At 42.4% G+C, this 16906-nt stretch overlaps 1 protein-coding gene across 1 annotated transcript in view; it reads left to right on the forward strand.

Moving 5' to 3' along the window:
• Window positions 1-1906: 1906 nt before the first annotated feature.
• LOC310782977 (uncharacterized protein) overlaps window positions 1907-16906 on the forward strand; it is a gene marked incomplete at both ends in the record, with an annotated part of 30095 nt that continues 15095 nt past the window's right edge. Inside the window, 4 exons of the mRNA XM_083643750.1 lie at window positions 1907-2028; window positions 2603-2722; window positions 10592-10711; window positions 11204-11323. Of these exons, the coding sequence (XP_083499876.1) occupies window positions 1907-2028; window positions 2603-2722; window positions 10592-10711; window positions 11204-11323 (482 nt within the window). The remainder of the gene's footprint in view (window positions 2029-2602; window positions 2723-10591; window positions 10712-11203; window positions 11324-16906) is intronic.

Below are 16906 nucleotides of genomic sequence, written 5' to 3' on the forward strand. Positions count from 1 at the left end.
ATGCTCCTTAACTCCCTTGCCACCAATGATGATGACATCCAGGATTCTGGTGCACGGTTATCCAGCAAAGATTTGTTCCATAGCTCTTTGGAAGAGTTCAGAGGCAATGCTAATGCCAAAGGGCATCTTCAGGAAGTTAAATCTGCTGAAAGGAGTCGTGAACGTTGTGCAGGTGGATGAGGGGACACACTGTTTACAGCTGTCACATGTCTTTGTGCAGAGAGGACTTTACTGTGTTGTTCAGTCAGTTCATTTATTTGGCAGATGTGTACAGGTACAGCCTTTGATAGAGTGAGATCTGTCTCTTTGAGCAAGGCACCTCTGACTCAGTTGTTTCAGCAGGTTGTTGGTATCTGGTGTTGAAGTGATGCCTCTCCATCATCACGTTGCAACTCTCACGAGACTTAGGCCGGGTACGGCAACACTCTGTAGCCAAACAGTATAACAGTGCAACTGTCTACATCTACCATAACCTCAACATGACTGAACTTAGTTCATTGACACAATCATTTCAAACAGACTCGCTAAGTTAATTTGACCCTAAGTAGCTGCCAAAATAATGGAAGCGATACAAATGACTGTATATTAAAACCAGGCCAAATTGGTCCCCCCTCACTGTGACTGTCCCTTCCCTTGACCTACAATGGGTTTTATTTTGTAAATTGAGTTTTATTTCCTGCCCAGCTCAGTCTGCTCTGTGCTGCTTGACACAACTCAAAGCAGGAAGTGAAAATGCACAGGGCGCGTTTAGCGGAGCAGAGCGAAGAGGCTTTCAGGACCGTGCCTCGAAGCACTGCGTCTGGTGGACACAGGCATTCACTGACTACGCATTCCATCTTCAATTGGTCGATTTCAAATTGCTCCCTCCTCTCGTCGCTGCCGTCCGCCGCCTGGTATCCCAGCATGCTTTGCAAATCGATGAGCGTCGGATGGCAGCGACGAAAAGGAGGGGCCAATTTGAAATTGACCAATTGAAGACGGAAAGACAGGAAGACAGCCAATCAAGCTGCAGCACCAAGCTACCAGCAGGCGACAGCAGGTGACAAACGTTGGTGTAGTCTGCACATGGTGCTAGACAGGCTGCGACCAGCTCCGGTGTCTTCCTCGCAGTTGTAATGCAACGCATCCCAGTAGCCTAGGTCAGTGGTTCTCAAATTCTTCCACATGAAGGACCCCTAAACTGACAACGATTAGACCACCGACCCCTATTTGATAGGATTTTGTCCCACGGTCCCCCATAATAAATAAGATTGATGCTTTTAGATGTTTTATTACAGAAAGTGTATAAAACCCATGACCAAAATAGTCATTGTGTTACTTCTGAATGGAATTATAGCGAAAATAAATGACCCCTTTTGACTTGGAACCCCCTCAAGGCCCCCTGGGGGTCCATGGACCCCCATTTGAGAACCACTGGCCTAGGTAATGTCCACAGGCTGGCTGTTACAGTAAGTGGCCTGCAGAGGGCAGGACAGCCCAAACAGCTACAGAAAGGCACTGGCAAAATTCTGCTTTATTTCTGCAACCATTTTCACAGCGGTCATTTTGTGTCTCAAAGGCAGGGTAAACACAGGTGTAACCAAAACATTAATGATTGTTTCCAACTTCCATTCCACTTAGGTGTTCCAGTGCCAGGACCCTCATCAATGTTTTGGTTGCACCTGTGTTGATCCTGCCTTTGAGACACAACACGCGTGCTTGTGTGTGTGTGTGGTGTGTGTGTGTGTGTGTGTGTGTGTGTGTGTGTGCGCGCACGCGTGCGCGCGCGTGTGTGTGTGTGTGTGTGTGTGTGTGTGCGCGTGTGTGGTGTGTGTGTGTGTGTGTGTGTGTGTGTGTGTGTGTGTGCGCGTGCGTGTGTGTGTGTGTGTGTGTGTGTGTTTCTCTCAGACTGACTGAAGTCCAGAAGATGAGTGTGTGTGGGGAGGAAGAGGAGGGCAGAGCAGAGTCTCCAGTACCCAGCTGTCTGACTCTGTCTAAGACTGACTGGTCTAAAGACTTCAGTAATGAACCTGGACCTTCAGACACAAAGTAAGATGACTGTTATACCAGCGGTGCCTTAATGATGATACAAATTGAGTTACTCTTTTCTTTAATCACAGTGGTACAATCATTTCCTAATCAAAGTGTGTGTTTTTTATGCAAATAACCACTATAGATGACAAGAACAAAGGAAAAGGATAACATTTATAATTTTGAATGGTTTACACTGACATCAAGACAGTTTAAATTTGTTTCCGGGATGGTTCCGGGGCGGCGATGTCATTCTACTACTGCAGTTATTTTGGTGAAAGTAATGCAAAAGTAGTGTAATAAGTAATGAGTTACTCTATACAGACAGTAATATTGTAAAGTAACATTACTTTCAAATGAAAGTAACTAGTAATAGTATTACATGTTGAAAGTAACTTGCACAACACTGCAACCAACACAGAGAAGAGGAGTGCCATGCTGAAATCATCACATTGAAGCAAACTAATCAAGACCTGCAGTTTGGTCTTCATCACACTAATGAACACACAATACATTGCAATATGCAATATCACATGCATTGTTGTCTGTCTTGACTAGAACTAATGATGTGTATAACACATGTCTGTTTCAGAGGTCAGGACCACAGGCAGAGAGCAGAGTCTCCAGTACCCAGCTGTCTGTCTATGAAGAGTGACTGGTCCAGATATGAACCTCCATACTTCAGTAATGAACCTGGACCTTCAGACACAAAGTAAGAGGACTGTTATACTGTCATCCTACCTGAGAAGACTACAGTAATGATGATGAAGGAACATGTTCTGTTCTGTCATAGAATCATGTAGAATTAGCAGCCAAAACAAAATGGAAACTTCCAGGTAAAAATGACAAACTAAAAGGTGTTTCAACAAAGGAAGCAGCAAACATTGTATCAAAATACTTGTTTTGATGTTAAGATGACATAATAGTGAAGCTGTAAAGCATTACTTGAAATGTTAACGTTACAATGAGGGCTTTATTTTGAAAGAGCTAAAGCAGACGACCTACTTACATTCTGGCTGACTTGACGCATTAGTGGGATTTTTGGCCAGTTTAAAACCCCTTTTAGACTGGCCAAAAATCCCACTAATATCCACAAACTAGTGGGATTTTCTTCAGTCTAAAAGTGTCCAAGCCATTTAGCTGATAGAGCGACCCTGCAAGTCAGGTGGGTTTTTACGTGGCGGCTCTGCTCCGGCTGGTGATATAAATCTTGGCGGTGGTCCAACGCGTGATTTTCCCACCCTGCTTCTCGTCCTCCTGAGTTGCTGCCCCTTTTCCAGCGTGAGTCAGTGAGATTCAGTGATTCCCACAGGCTGAAATTCAACGGTTAATTATTTTACATTGATGGAATATGCCGAGGAAAAAAAGCATCTCTCATGCACGAGTGCACCCCACAGCCCAGGCGCAGACAGCATCAAGTCAGCCAGAATGTAAGTAGGTCGTCCGCTTTAGCTCTTTCAAAATAAAGCCCTCGTTGTAACGTTAACATTTTAAGTAATGCTTTACAGCTTCACTATTATGTCATCTTAACACGTCATTGGCAGTCAACCGTTGGATTTTTTTTTATGTATTAACACGTCATTGGCAGTGAACGTGTTAACATCAAGCTGCTTCGTTTGTGGAAACACCTTTTTCTCCTCCGACATGCATCAGTCAGGCTATTTACTTGTTTTAAATCACATTAGTTTGTCATTTTTACCCGGAAGTTTCCATTTTGTTGTGGCTGGTGGACAGCTGCATCTGGACAGCTGTGAGAGAAGAAGGGAAAAGGGAGGGGGAAGAGACAGCCTGCAGCGGTGGAGAAACACGGGTTGAGAGTGAGATATAAAAGTTTAGAAGGCGGAGCTGCTGCTGCTGCTGCCCCCTGCTGCTTTCCTGGCTAACAAAAACACGTAAACTAGTGGGACTTTTGATGTAAAAAAGGGGCTTAAGTCATTAACTTATATTAGTTATTCAACATATAAATAGGCTCTGAAGAAAACAATAGAATCATATATTCTTGAGTCCTTTAACCCAGGGATACTCAACTTGCTTTGCCCGGGGGCCACTTTCAGGAAATGATAGAAGGTGAGGGGCCAGTTAATAAACAAACAATATACATTTTTCTGTAGCGGATTGTAGGTTTTTGGGGTGTCAGCCGGAGTTTAGTCTGACAATGTTGTGCACACCGGATAGTTAGTTAGGTTAAGTTAGTTATAGGTTAAGTACATAGCTACATAAGTGCCTGGGTTATTTATTTATTTATTTAAGATCCCCATTAACCACTGCCTCAAGCAGCGATTATTCTTCCTGGGGTCTGAAATTACAATATAAAATTCAAGAAACAATTTTTTTTAAATTAAAATACATAATTAAATCAAATACGGTAATACAACAATAACCAGAAACATTACACAGAAAATAAACTTGCCAAAAACAGCTTTCTAAAGTTCAGTTTGACAGAAAACAATCTTCTACAATGTTAGTGGAAAAAAGTAATAAAAATAATGCAATAAACTGATTAGTTGAAAATAATTCTAAACCACACATATACATAAAACAAACACAAGCAAAAACAATTATTAATTGAAAAAAAATCGTCAACATAAAGCAGACATAACTCATAACAGAATACAATAACAAACATCAAAATAAAATCAATCTAAGATAATCTTTTTCTCAGTGACAAATGTTCTCAGTTTCCTCTTGAATCCGACTCTGTTTTTAATTGAAACTAGATGTTGGGGAAGTCGGTTCCAATAGCTAATTGCCCTGTACAATACAGTTTTTTTTAAGGCATCAGTTCTGGGTTTTGGGAGAGCGAACTGACCCGCCATGGCTTGTCTAGTGCCATAGTTGTGCACATCACTAGTAAGCGGTAGCTGAGAATAGAGGCAGACAGGTTTGCATAACATATAAACATTTTTCATAAACAAAATAAGGCTACAAGCTAATCGCTCATTCACTCTCATCCATGACAATTCAGCATGCATTCTTTCAACACTGTCTCTGATTGAGCAATGCAGAGCGAGTCTCGCAGCTCTATTTTGGGTAAGCTGGATTTTCCTTAGTTCTATTTTAGATGCGTTTGACCAGATTGCTGGGCAGTAATCTAGATGGGAAAGGACTAGGGACTGTATGACTTGTTTAGTAGTTGCATTAGTTAGAACATTTATACTTCTTCTAATTACTGAAATACTTCTGCTCATTTTTGTTACAATATTATTAATGTGAGTAGCCCAAGAGAGTGTTTCATCTATTGTAACACCCAGCAATCTGGCCTCCTTTACCTGTTCAATCTCAGTTCCTTGCAAAGAAATACATAATTTATGATCCTTTCTTTGAGCATGCTTTGAACAAACAACAATACATTTCGTTTTAGATATATTCAGTTTCAACTTGTTTTCCTTGACCCATTCAGAAATCTGAATCAATTCATCTTGAAGTAGACTGCTCAGGTCTTCAACATTCTTTGCAGAAACATAAATTGTGGTGTCATCTGCGTAGATTGCAGTGCGAGCATTTTTTAAGACATGTGGCAAATCATTCACAAATATTGAATATAATAAAGGCCCAAGGCAACTTCCTTGAGGCACCCCACATTGTAGTGTCTCAACACTTGACAAGGATCCATTAAACATGACACACTGTTGTCTGTTGAGCAGGTAGCTTTTCATCCAATTAATAGCTGAAGGTTTAAAACCATAAGCAGTTAATTTTCTAAGGAGTAGTTCATGATCAATGACATCAAAAGCTGCACTGAAATCTAACAGCACTGTTCCAACTAATAATTTATTATCTATTTCTTTTAGCCAATCATCTGTTAATTGTGTAAGAGCTGTGCATGTTGAATAGCCAGTTTTATAAGCATGTTGATTATCCGAATTGATGCTATTAATTGAGAAGTAATTTTGAATTTGCATAAATACAATTTTTTCCATAAATTTAGCCAAGACAGGTAAAATACTGATTGGCCTACTGTTTGGTCCAATGAATGCATCTTTTCTATTTTTCGGTAGGGCAGTGACCTTCGCTACCTTCCATACATGAGGGTAAATTCCTTCCTTGAGACTCAAATTCATAATATGACATATAGGACTGGCTACAATTCGAGCCGATAGCTTTAAGAGTCTACTGTCTAAATTGTCATGACCACAGGGTTTATCACATTTCAATTCAGACAGTAGCTTTTCAATTTCTAGAATATCAGTGACTGAAAATTCAAATTCACATTCTTTTTCTTGCATGATATATTTTTTTATAATAGACTCCGATAATTTACCATTTACAGGCAGCATATTGTTTGTTATAGTATTTACTTTACTTATGAAATAATTGTTGAAATAATTGGCAATTTCTATGGGCTTGGTGATGAAGCCATCGCCTGACTCAATAAATGATGGTGTTTTGCCCATTTTATCTTTACCCATGATTTGATTGAGAGTACTCCAGAGTTTTTTACCATCATGTTTTAGTTCTTCAATTCTAGATTGGTAATATAACCTTTTTTTTTGTTTATTTAATTTGGTCACTTTATTTCTTAAAGAACGATATGCTAGCCAGTCCTCTGAGTTCCCTGAATTTACAGCAGTTATTTTCAGTTGATCTCTTTCTTTCATGTAGCTTCTTAGGTCAGAGTCGAGCCAAGGTGCTTTGACAGATCTGACAGTAAGTTTTTTTATAGGCGCATGCTTGTCACAGACAGATGAGAATGACTTCATAAATTCATGTAGGGCAGCTTCAGTATGAGTAGCCTCAATTACACTGTCCCACTGTATGTTGTTCAGGTCTTCAATAAATGCATTATCACAGAAGTTTTTATAGATTCTTTTATATATAATTTTCGGCCCCGTTTTGGGGACTTTGGCTTTTCTTGCCATAGCAATCATGTTGTGATCACTGAATCCAACTGGTACTGAAACAATTTTTGAACATTTATCAGTTGAATTAGTGAACAGATGATCTATGCAGGTTGAAGATAATACACCTGATTTGTTGATGTTTGTTCTGGTTGGTAGGTTTACCATTTGGGATAAGTTACATACAGTGGCAATGTCATTAAGCTTTCTTTTCATAGGACAGGTTTTTGAGAGCCAGTCTATGTTTAAGTCTCCCACAAAGTAAATTTCTCTGTCTGAGTCAGAAACATTCTGAAGCATTGTACAGATTCTTTCGAGATATGCAGCATCAGAGTTAGGTGGCCTATAGCAGCAACATACTAATAATGGCTTGAGATGTGGCAGGTGAACCTGAATCCAGATTGCTTCTACATCTGTCCAGTGAAGATCTCTTCTTATTTTTGTTGGAATGTGATCTTGTATATAAATGGCCACTCCTCCACCATGTCTGTTTCTATCACGTCTAATCAGATTGTAACCTTGTACCATTACCTCAGTATTGTCAATCGATTCATCCAAATGAGTTTCAGAAATTGCAACTATATGCAGATCATTTTCAAGCATTATAGCACTCAACTCATTTACCTTATTTTTCAGACTACAGATGTTCAAATGGGCGACTTTAAGTCCTTTCTTCGGTAGTTTAATGGACATTTAGGATAGGTAAAAACAAAAGACAGGGCACATTGATTGATGTTCATGAACAGTGGTTTGAATTCTTCGAGTAGAGCAGAGAATCATAAAGTCAGTTTTGTCAGATTGGAGAGAGATGTCAGATTGATAAGAAAAAAAAGGAATAAAAGAGAAACACAACATAGACATATAACAAGATACAAAAATAAAACAACAAAATTGCATTTCTATGCAAATTTGTCTAACTCCTTCAAGCTCCTGACCATCAACACTTTTGCTTGCTCAGGTGTACCATTTAGCTTTATGTAGATTTTGCAGTTGGATGACCATGTTGCTTGTATTTTATTCTCTTTGCGTAGGTACCTAGCTCTTTTGGCAATATCGGCGTTGTTCTTGGTTAAATGTTCATTCAGGTACACATTTGTTCCTCTGAGCATCTTACCCTGTCGCAAAAGATTCATTTTAAATTTTCTATTTGCAAACCTCATGATGATGACTGCTGGCTTACTTTTGTCTTTTTGGAGAAGAGGGTGACAAGCTTCTATATTATCTTTGTTTATGCTAATTCCCTTGTCTTGGAGGAACTCTACTACCTGCTGCTCCACCGAATCCAAATCCTGGTCGCTGGGCCCTGCTCCCTCCCTCCCTCCCACTGCACTAGCAAATGACCGGGGTCTTGTTGGAATCCCAGTAATAATTACATCATTCATTCGAGTGTACTGTTCTAAATCAGACATCCTGTTCTCCAATTGTGCAATTTTCACATCTTTCTCCTCATTCTGTCTCTTTAGTTCCTTGATCTCCTTCATCATGTCGATTAAAGTATCTTGCTTATTTGTCATAGCTTCAATTTGCTGTCCCATGAACTCCACCGATTTCCTTAATTCCTCATTCGATCTCTTTAATTCTTCTACATCCCTTCTCGTAGCCATTCTGCCCCAGCCTTTCTAGCCAGCACACACAAGATGTTGATATAATTTAAGCAGATAGTAGGACAAAGAGTACCATAGCAAAGGGACCGGCCTGGTGATAGCTAGGCAGTTGGTGTAGCCTGGATCGGCCTGGTGGTAGCTAGGCAGTTGGTGTAGCCTGGGACCGGGTAGCAAGCAGACGGCAGTATTTGACAATTTAGCAGCTAAATCAGAGATTATTGAAATATATTCCATATTCTAGACTGAAATGCTATAACAGAAGTGGAGTATTGGCCAGAATGACATGAACATTTGGACACTTATTCAGCGAGTATCTTGCATGTTGCGTTCAGGTGCAATGTAATTTTTTTTTTTTTGCAATTCCATCGTGGGCCGCATGTGGCCCGCGGGCCACCAGTTGAGTATCACTGCTTTAACCCCTTCTACTCCACCCCTCCCTACCAGACACTTAAACTATCTTTTTTAGGGGGGACTGGTGAGTTTAGTGTAAGATAGCATCAACACTTTATGTCACATAGAAGTGGCATCTAAAAGCTGGAACCTGAAGGTTCATTTGAGGTGCAGCTCAGAACTGTGTGTCAAGGAAGATGTTCTGTAGAATTGGTTCCCTTCACTGTTGCTTCGTTCAGTGGTTCTCAAAGTGGGGTCCCTGAGGCGGTTCCAGGGGTCCCCAGCACAAAACGGCAATAAGTTATTTTCACTATACTTCCATCTATAAGTAACACAATGACAGAATGTATGATTATTTTGGTCATGTGTTAAATACACTTTCTGTAATAAAACATCTAAAAGCAAACATCTTATCAGATGGGGGTGTGGTCTAAGTTGTGTCCATTTAGGGGTCTTTGACGTGAAAAGGTTTGAGAACCACTGGTTTAGTTTAGTATGAGATGATTGTATTTCTGAAGCAAAGCTTGTATAGGATACACACTTTCAAACACATTTAAATCAGTGTTATGATGCTATAACAGTGTAGAGAGCTGCACGGGCCTGACATTTTGGCCCCAGCCCGACCCAGGCCCGTGGCATTCAGGCCAGGCCCAACCCGGCCTGAAGGGTTAAGAGAGCCCAGCCGAGGCCCGAAGTCAATAACACCATATGATGACCCATCTCTCTCTCTCTCTCTCTCTCTCTCTCTCTCTCTCTCTCTATCTCTCTCTCGCCACTGCCACTCAGAGTCTCTCTCTGCCCCCCTCTTCCTCTTACACACACACACACACACACACACACACACACACACACACACACACACAGAGACACACACACACTACAACTATGTGCGCTGCAATCACTTGACTACCGTAGCCGATCAAAATCCAACTTGCCACAATAATAAAAAATACATTGTCTCTCTCGTTTAATTGCCAACAGCAACAGTGCCCACAAACTGAAACATGTCACTCAAGCATATTGAAATTGAAACAGCAGACTTGAACCTGGACCCCCAGACACAAAGTAAGATGACTGTTATACCAGAGGTGCCTGAATTATTTTCTGTGAAGGACCAAACATGAATCTGAATGGAGGGCCATGGGCCAAAAAATAAATGTTGTTATGTGAAATAACATTAGATTAAAAAATAAGGTTGGATGAAATCTCTTGCGTGGATGCCAAACCCGGAAGAGGGTGTCACTTTGGCATTCTATAGAGCAGTGGTTTTCAAACCTTTTCTTGTCAAGCACCCCCAAACTGACACAAATTAGACCCCAGACCCCCATTTGATAAGATTTTTCCTTTTAGAGGTTTTATTACAGAAAGCGTATGAAATCCATGACCAAAACAGTCATACATTCTGTCATTGTGTTAATATGCAAATACAGTATAATGAGAAAAACAAACTTTTTTCTGGGGACCCCTGGAACCTCCTTCAGGACTTTTTTTTGCTTTGCCCTTTGACTTGCCTTGGGCACAAACAGTTTGAAAGCACCACAGTAGCACACATGAGACAGGCCAACCAACACATAACAGAGAACATGAGCACCGTGCTGAAATCATCACATTGAAGCAAACTAATCAAGACCTGTAGTGTGGTCTTCATCACACTAACAAACACACAATACAATTCAATATGCAACATCACATGCATTGTTGTCTGTCTTAACTAGAACTAATGATGTGTATAACACATGTCTGTTTCAGAGGTCAGTACCACAGGCAGAGAGCAGAGTCTCCAGTACCCAGCTGTCTGTCTATGAAGAGTGACTGGTCATTGCCTCTACCTCCAAACTTCAGTAATGAACCTGGACCTTCAGACACAAAGTAAGAGGACTGTCAGCCTACCTGAGAAGACTACAGTAATGATGATGAAGGAACATGTTCTGTTCTGTCATGTAGAATTAGTTCACTGTTGCCTAGTTCAGTGGTTCTCAAAGTGGGGTCAGGGGTCCCTGGGGGGGTTCCAGGGGGTCCCCAGCTAAAACGGGACTAAGTTATTTGCACATGCTTTTGCACTACTTCTCTTAGTTATTCAACATATAAATAGACTCTGAAGAAAACAATAGAATCATATATTCTTGAGTCCTTTAACCTCCTCTACTCCACCCCTCCCTACCAGACACTTTAATTTTAATCTTTTTTAGGGGAGACTGGTGAGTTTAGGCTAAGATAGCAGGTCAACACTTTATGCCACATAGAAGTTGTACACATCTGAATGCTTGGAACCTGAAGATTAATTTGACACGATGTGTGGTGATTTGGTGCAGCCATCACAATAACATGTCTAATGATGTGTATAACACATGTCTGTTTCAGAGGTCAGTCCTACAGGCAGAGAGCAGAGTCTCCAGTACCCAGCTGTGTGTCTATGAAGAGTGACCGGTCTAAAGGTTTTCCTCCACACTTCAGTAATGAACCTGGACCTTCAGACACAAGGTAAGAGGACTGTTATACTGTCATCCTACCTGAGAAGACTACAGTAATGATGATGAAGGAACATGTTCTGTTCTGTCATGTATAATTGGTTCCCTTCACTGTTGCCTAGTTCAGTGGTTCTCAAAGTGGGGTCAGGGGTCCCTGGGGAGGGGGGTTCCAGGGGGTCCCCAGCAAACACGTGTATAACTTATCTTCACATGCTTTTGCACTACCTCACTTTCACTAGCAAGGACCACACCACAACAACATATCATTTAAAGGTTTAATGACATTGAAATGTGTTGAGGTGCAAGTGTCTCAGTGCATGAGGATGTTGTCCCATGTCATCTGACTGGTCTGGGAGGCTGAACTGAGACCAGGCAGAGGGAGACTCAGTGTGGGGGTTCTGTCTCAGGCCGGGCAGAGGGAGACTCAGTGTGGGGGTTCTGTCTCAGGCCGCGCAGAGGGAGACTCAGTGTGGGGGTTCTGTCTCAGGCCGGGCAGAGGGAGACTCAGTGTGGGGGTTCTGTCTCAGACCGGGCAGAGGGAGACTCAGTTTGGGGGTTCTGTCTCAGACCGAGCAGAGGGAGACTCAGTGTGGGGGTTCTAGCTCAGGCCGGGCAGTGAGACTCAGTGTGGGGGTTCTGTCTCAGGCCGGGCAGAGGGAGACTCAGTGTGGGGGTTCTGTCTCAGACCGGGCAGAGGAAGACTCAGTGTGGGGGTTCTGTCTCAGACCGAGCAGAGAGAGACTCAGTGTGGGGGTTCTGTCTCAGGCCGGGCAGAGGGAGACTCAGTGTGGGGGTTCTGTCTCAGACGGGGCAGAGGAAGACTCAGTGTGGGGGTTCTGTCTCAGACCGGGCAGAGGGAGACTCAGTGTGGGGGTTCTGTCTCTGAGCTGATTACATCTTCAGAGTGTTTAACAGCTGAGCTGATTAGAGACCCGCCCCCCCCAGACAGATCCTGGAAATGAGACATTAGGAGAGACATGCACCAGATCTGACAAGAATGAATAAAGATGTTATTATCCTGAACCTAACTTAATAAAACCTTTTATACATCAAAAGTCCCACTAGTACATGTGTTTTTGTTAGCCAGGAAAGCAGCAGGGGGTAGCAGCAGCAGCAGCATCGCATTTTAAACTTTTATATCACACTCTCAACCTGTGTTTCTCCACCGCTGCAGGCTGTCTCTTCCCCCTCCCTTTTCCCTTCTTCTCTCACAGCTGTCCAGATGCAGCATCCACCAGCCAAAACAAAATGGAAACTTCTGAGTAAAAATGACAAACTAATGTGATTTAAACAAGTAAATAGCCTGACTGATGCACGTTGGAGGAGAAAAAGGTGTTTCAACAAACGAAGCAGCAAACATTATATCAAAATACTCATTTTGATGTTAAGATGACATAATAGTGAAGCTGTAAAGCATTACTCAAAATGTGAACGTTACAACGAGGGCTTTATTTTGAAAGAGCTAAAGCGGACGACCTACTTACTTAACACATTCACTGCCAACAACGTGTAAACACGTTTTCAGAATCCAGCTGTTGACTGCCAACAACGTGTAAACACGTTTTTGGCATCGATTTTTTTTTTTTAACGGGGGGTTGTGCATCTAACCCTTTTACATATCTTATATAAGTATTGGACGTGTACAACGTGTACAACCCATTCCACCGACCCACTAAGTGGCGACAAGGAAGTAGGAAGGCAAGCAAAAAGCAGTGTGATCCATTTCCATTCTCATTAAAATGGATTGGCGGAGGCGCTTTCGTTTTCGCGTTGATTGCTGGCGGTGCGGGATTGCAAACTTGCATCGTGGATTGCGGATGGAGCACACTTTGAGGCACGCAGCGTAAATATGACCAGAGTCGCAGGGGCTTCATCGGAGCTCTCGGCCAGGGCTCCGGGAGGCGGGCGAGTCCAGCCTGGCTTCCTCAAAGAGCGGCCGCACAGACAGGCTCACACCCGCACAGCAGCAGCAAAGCAAACTGGTGACAAGCGGGGACTGCCCCCTAGTCCGACACCAAATTGGAAACAAATCCCATTCTAAAAGGCTTTTAGAATGGGATTTTCAACCCATTCTTTTTTGTTTCTTTTTCGCTATAATTTAGAGTAATTTAATTTCTATTCAGAAATTTATTTGAGAGGTCGAGAGTATGAGAAAGTGCATTTGCAAAGGTAGGAAAGTGCTTGTGACATGGCGCTGCAGCAAAAAGAACGCCCACAGGAGGGAGGAGTTGAGCAGAGGGAAGTTTACTGCTGTTATGGAGGAAATTACTGTTCAAAACTATTGTTTAGGTCTTACTGATGCCAAAAATGAATGGTTAAAGTGACAGTTCTATCGAATTTCACAAAAAGCCGTTTATCTCTGAATATTTTTTCTGACGCTAAAACCATGCTGTATTCAACTGCTAATGCTTACATAACTACTAACTCTACAAACTAACTCTTTTAGACAGAGAAAGTACACATTCTATTAGTACTTTTGAGATATTGTATGTTCACAAACTCCAAGCAGAAAATAATCCTCGGCTCTTGTAAAATGAGCCACAATCCTCAAAAAACGGCTTGGCAGAAGCTACCTACAGCAAGAAAAAAACGTCTGGCAGTCAATGTGTTAATAAACTCCAAATCCTATTATTCAAAACATTTTTCTTTTCTTTAGAACATCTTTATCAATTTTCTTTTACAGGATATCTCTTTTTTTATGCCTCCGCCGGCGATAGCCAGGCCGGAGGCATTATGGATCCAGGTTGTCCGTCCGTACGTACGTACGTACGTACGTACGTACGTACGTCCTTCCGTACGTCCGTACAATGTTTGTTAACGCGATATCTGAGGAACGCCTTGACGGAATTTCATCAAATTTGCCTCAAACATCGACTTAGACTCAAGGATGATCTGATTAGATTTTGGTGGTCAAAGGTCAAAGGTCAAGGTCACTGTGACCTCTCGAACGCCATTTTCAAGCTTGTTAACGCGATATCTCACGAATGCATTGACGGAATTTCATCAAATTTGCCTCAAACATCGACTTGGACTCAAGGATGAACTGATTCGATTTTGGTGGTCAAAGGTCAAGTTCACTGTGACCTCTCAAATGCCATTTTCCAGCTTGTTAACGCAATATCTCACGAATGCCTTGACGGAATTTCATCAAATTTGCCTCACACATCGACTTGGACTCAAGGATGAACTGATTCGATTTTGGTGGTCAAAGGTCAAGTTCACTGTGACCTCTCAAATGCCATTTTCAAGCTTGTTAGCGCAACATCTCAGAAATGCCTTGACGGAGTTTGATCAAATTTGCCTCAAACATCCACTTGGACTCAAGGATGAACTCATTACATTTTGATGGTCAAAGGTCAAGGTCATTGTGACCTCACGAATGCCATTCCCAAGTTCGTTAAAGCGATATCTCTAGAACGGCTTGATGGAATTTCTGACAATTTGGCTCAAACGTCGACTTGGCCGCAAAGATGAATGGATTACATTTTGGTGATCAAAGGTCAAGGTCACTGTGACCTCACGAACGCCATTCCCAAGTTGGTTAACGCAATATCTCAAGAACGGCTTGATATAATTTCTTCTGATTTGGCTCAAACATCCACTTGGACGCAAGGATGAACTGATTCCATTTTGGTTATCAAAGGTCAAGGTCACTGTGACCTCTCGAATGCCATTTTCAAGCTTGTTAACGTGATATCTCCGGAATGTATTGATGTAATTTCTTCGAATTTGCCTCAAGCGTCCACTTGGACTCAAGGATGAACTGATTACATTTTGGTGGTCAAAGTTCAAGGTCACTGTGACCACACACACCCAATTTCCAAGCTCTGTAACGCAACATCACAGGAGCGCCTTGACGGAATTTCTTCCAATTTGCCTCAAATGGCAATTTGGACTCAAGAATTAACTAATGGCGAAGGCATAAGTCCGCGTTGCGGTCGTTCTAGTTCTTTAGCTTGACTCCTGAAATAGTGCATGAAACAATAAATTGCACAAACATGACTGGCATTACTTTTTTTTTTTTCATTGCCAGGTTTCTAGAACCAATGTCTTTACTTAATGACAACGTCTGTCAGCCTCTGTGGCAGCTTGATCTGCCTGTGGGGTCTCTCATATCTGGGTGTGAGAGGCTCTGTCACATGACACAGAGACTCAGTGTGAGTCTCTGTGCTGGACTCTCTAGTGTCGCTGTCCCGGTTCTGGTTCTCCTCATTCTCAGTCCATGCAATTTGTGTTTTGTCGGTCGTTTGTGGAACCTGGTCCTCAGCATAGTACTTCTTGACAAATGTAGTGTTCCTGGAGTATGTAGCTCCACTTGGTGATCTGACAACCACATTATTACCGTCCTTACTGATTACCTTGTTGTGGCGTCTTGTTGAATGTAGTAGAGAACTTGTCTGTCTTGCTTCAGTAGAACCTCATCACCGACTGTCACATCCGAGTACTTTGCTTTGCTCCTGTTGTCTGTGTAGATCTTTGACTTGCCTTTTCGTTCAGCTTCTGTGTCTCTTGTCTCCAGATCTCTCTGTGGTGTTGTTATGTCAGGGAGCTTCCCTCTGATTTTCCTTTTGAACAGTAGCTCCGCTGGACTCTTTCCTGTCATAGAGTGGTTGATAGACCTGTAGATTGTAACATATTTCCTTAGTTCCTTTTTCCAGTCTAGCCCTTCAGACTGGGCAATGCGTATCCTCTTCATCAGTGAAGCGTTTTGTCTCTCCACTTCTCCGTTGGCTTGTGCCCATTTCGGTGTCGTTTTCACGTGTATTATTCCGTTGTCCTGATAGAATGTTTGGAACTGGGAGGACATGAACTGTGGACCACAATCCGATCTGATCGTGATTGGGATACCATGTCGACTGAAAATGTTCTCCAGACTGTCGATCACTTTGTCTGTGGTAGTTGACTGTAGAATCTCATATTCCTAATATCGGCTGTAGTAGTCTATAACTACCAAGACTGAATGTCCTGTTGGCAGTGGACCTAGTCAGTCAGTGGCAACATCTTGCCACGGCCCATCTGGTAACGCCGTTGGTCTTAGTGGTTCAGGTACATCGGGTCGTGCAACTATCTGGCAACCGTGACATGACTTTACATGTTTCTCTGCCGCCCTATCCATACCCGGCCACCATACTTTACTCCTGAGGTGTTGCTTTGTGCCTACTATGCCTAGATGTCCCTCATGGGCTAATGTTAAGGCCCTTGCTCTCAGTGTGTGTGGTAAAATGATACGTGTTCCCCTCAACACTAACTGTCCAATCACACACAGTTCATATGCTATGGGTGCATATGCCTGGCACTTATCAAAACACCCGCCTTTTACAGCATTTCTAATTTCTCTCAGCTCCTCATCGGCCACTGAAGCCTCCTCCACTTCCCTAGTGGTCAGCGCTCTTGGTGTTGCGTTTGTGGCAACAAACCTCACATATTCCTCTGCTCCGTGCTCGTGAGTCTCCCTCATCGCACTTTTCCCGAGCAGGCGTGATAACAGGTCTGCAATATTATCTTTGCCTGGGATGTGAACTACTCTGAAATCATATGGTTGTAGCCTTAGCACCCACCGCTCTACACGGGCGCTTGGTTTTGACGTGGGACTATA

This window comes from Poromitra crassiceps, assembly GCF_964638095.1.
Source record: "Poromitra crassiceps genome assembly, chromosome: 9".
Lineage (NCBI taxonomy): Eukaryota > Metazoa > Chordata > Actinopteri > Beryciformes > Melamphaidae > Poromitra > Poromitra crassiceps.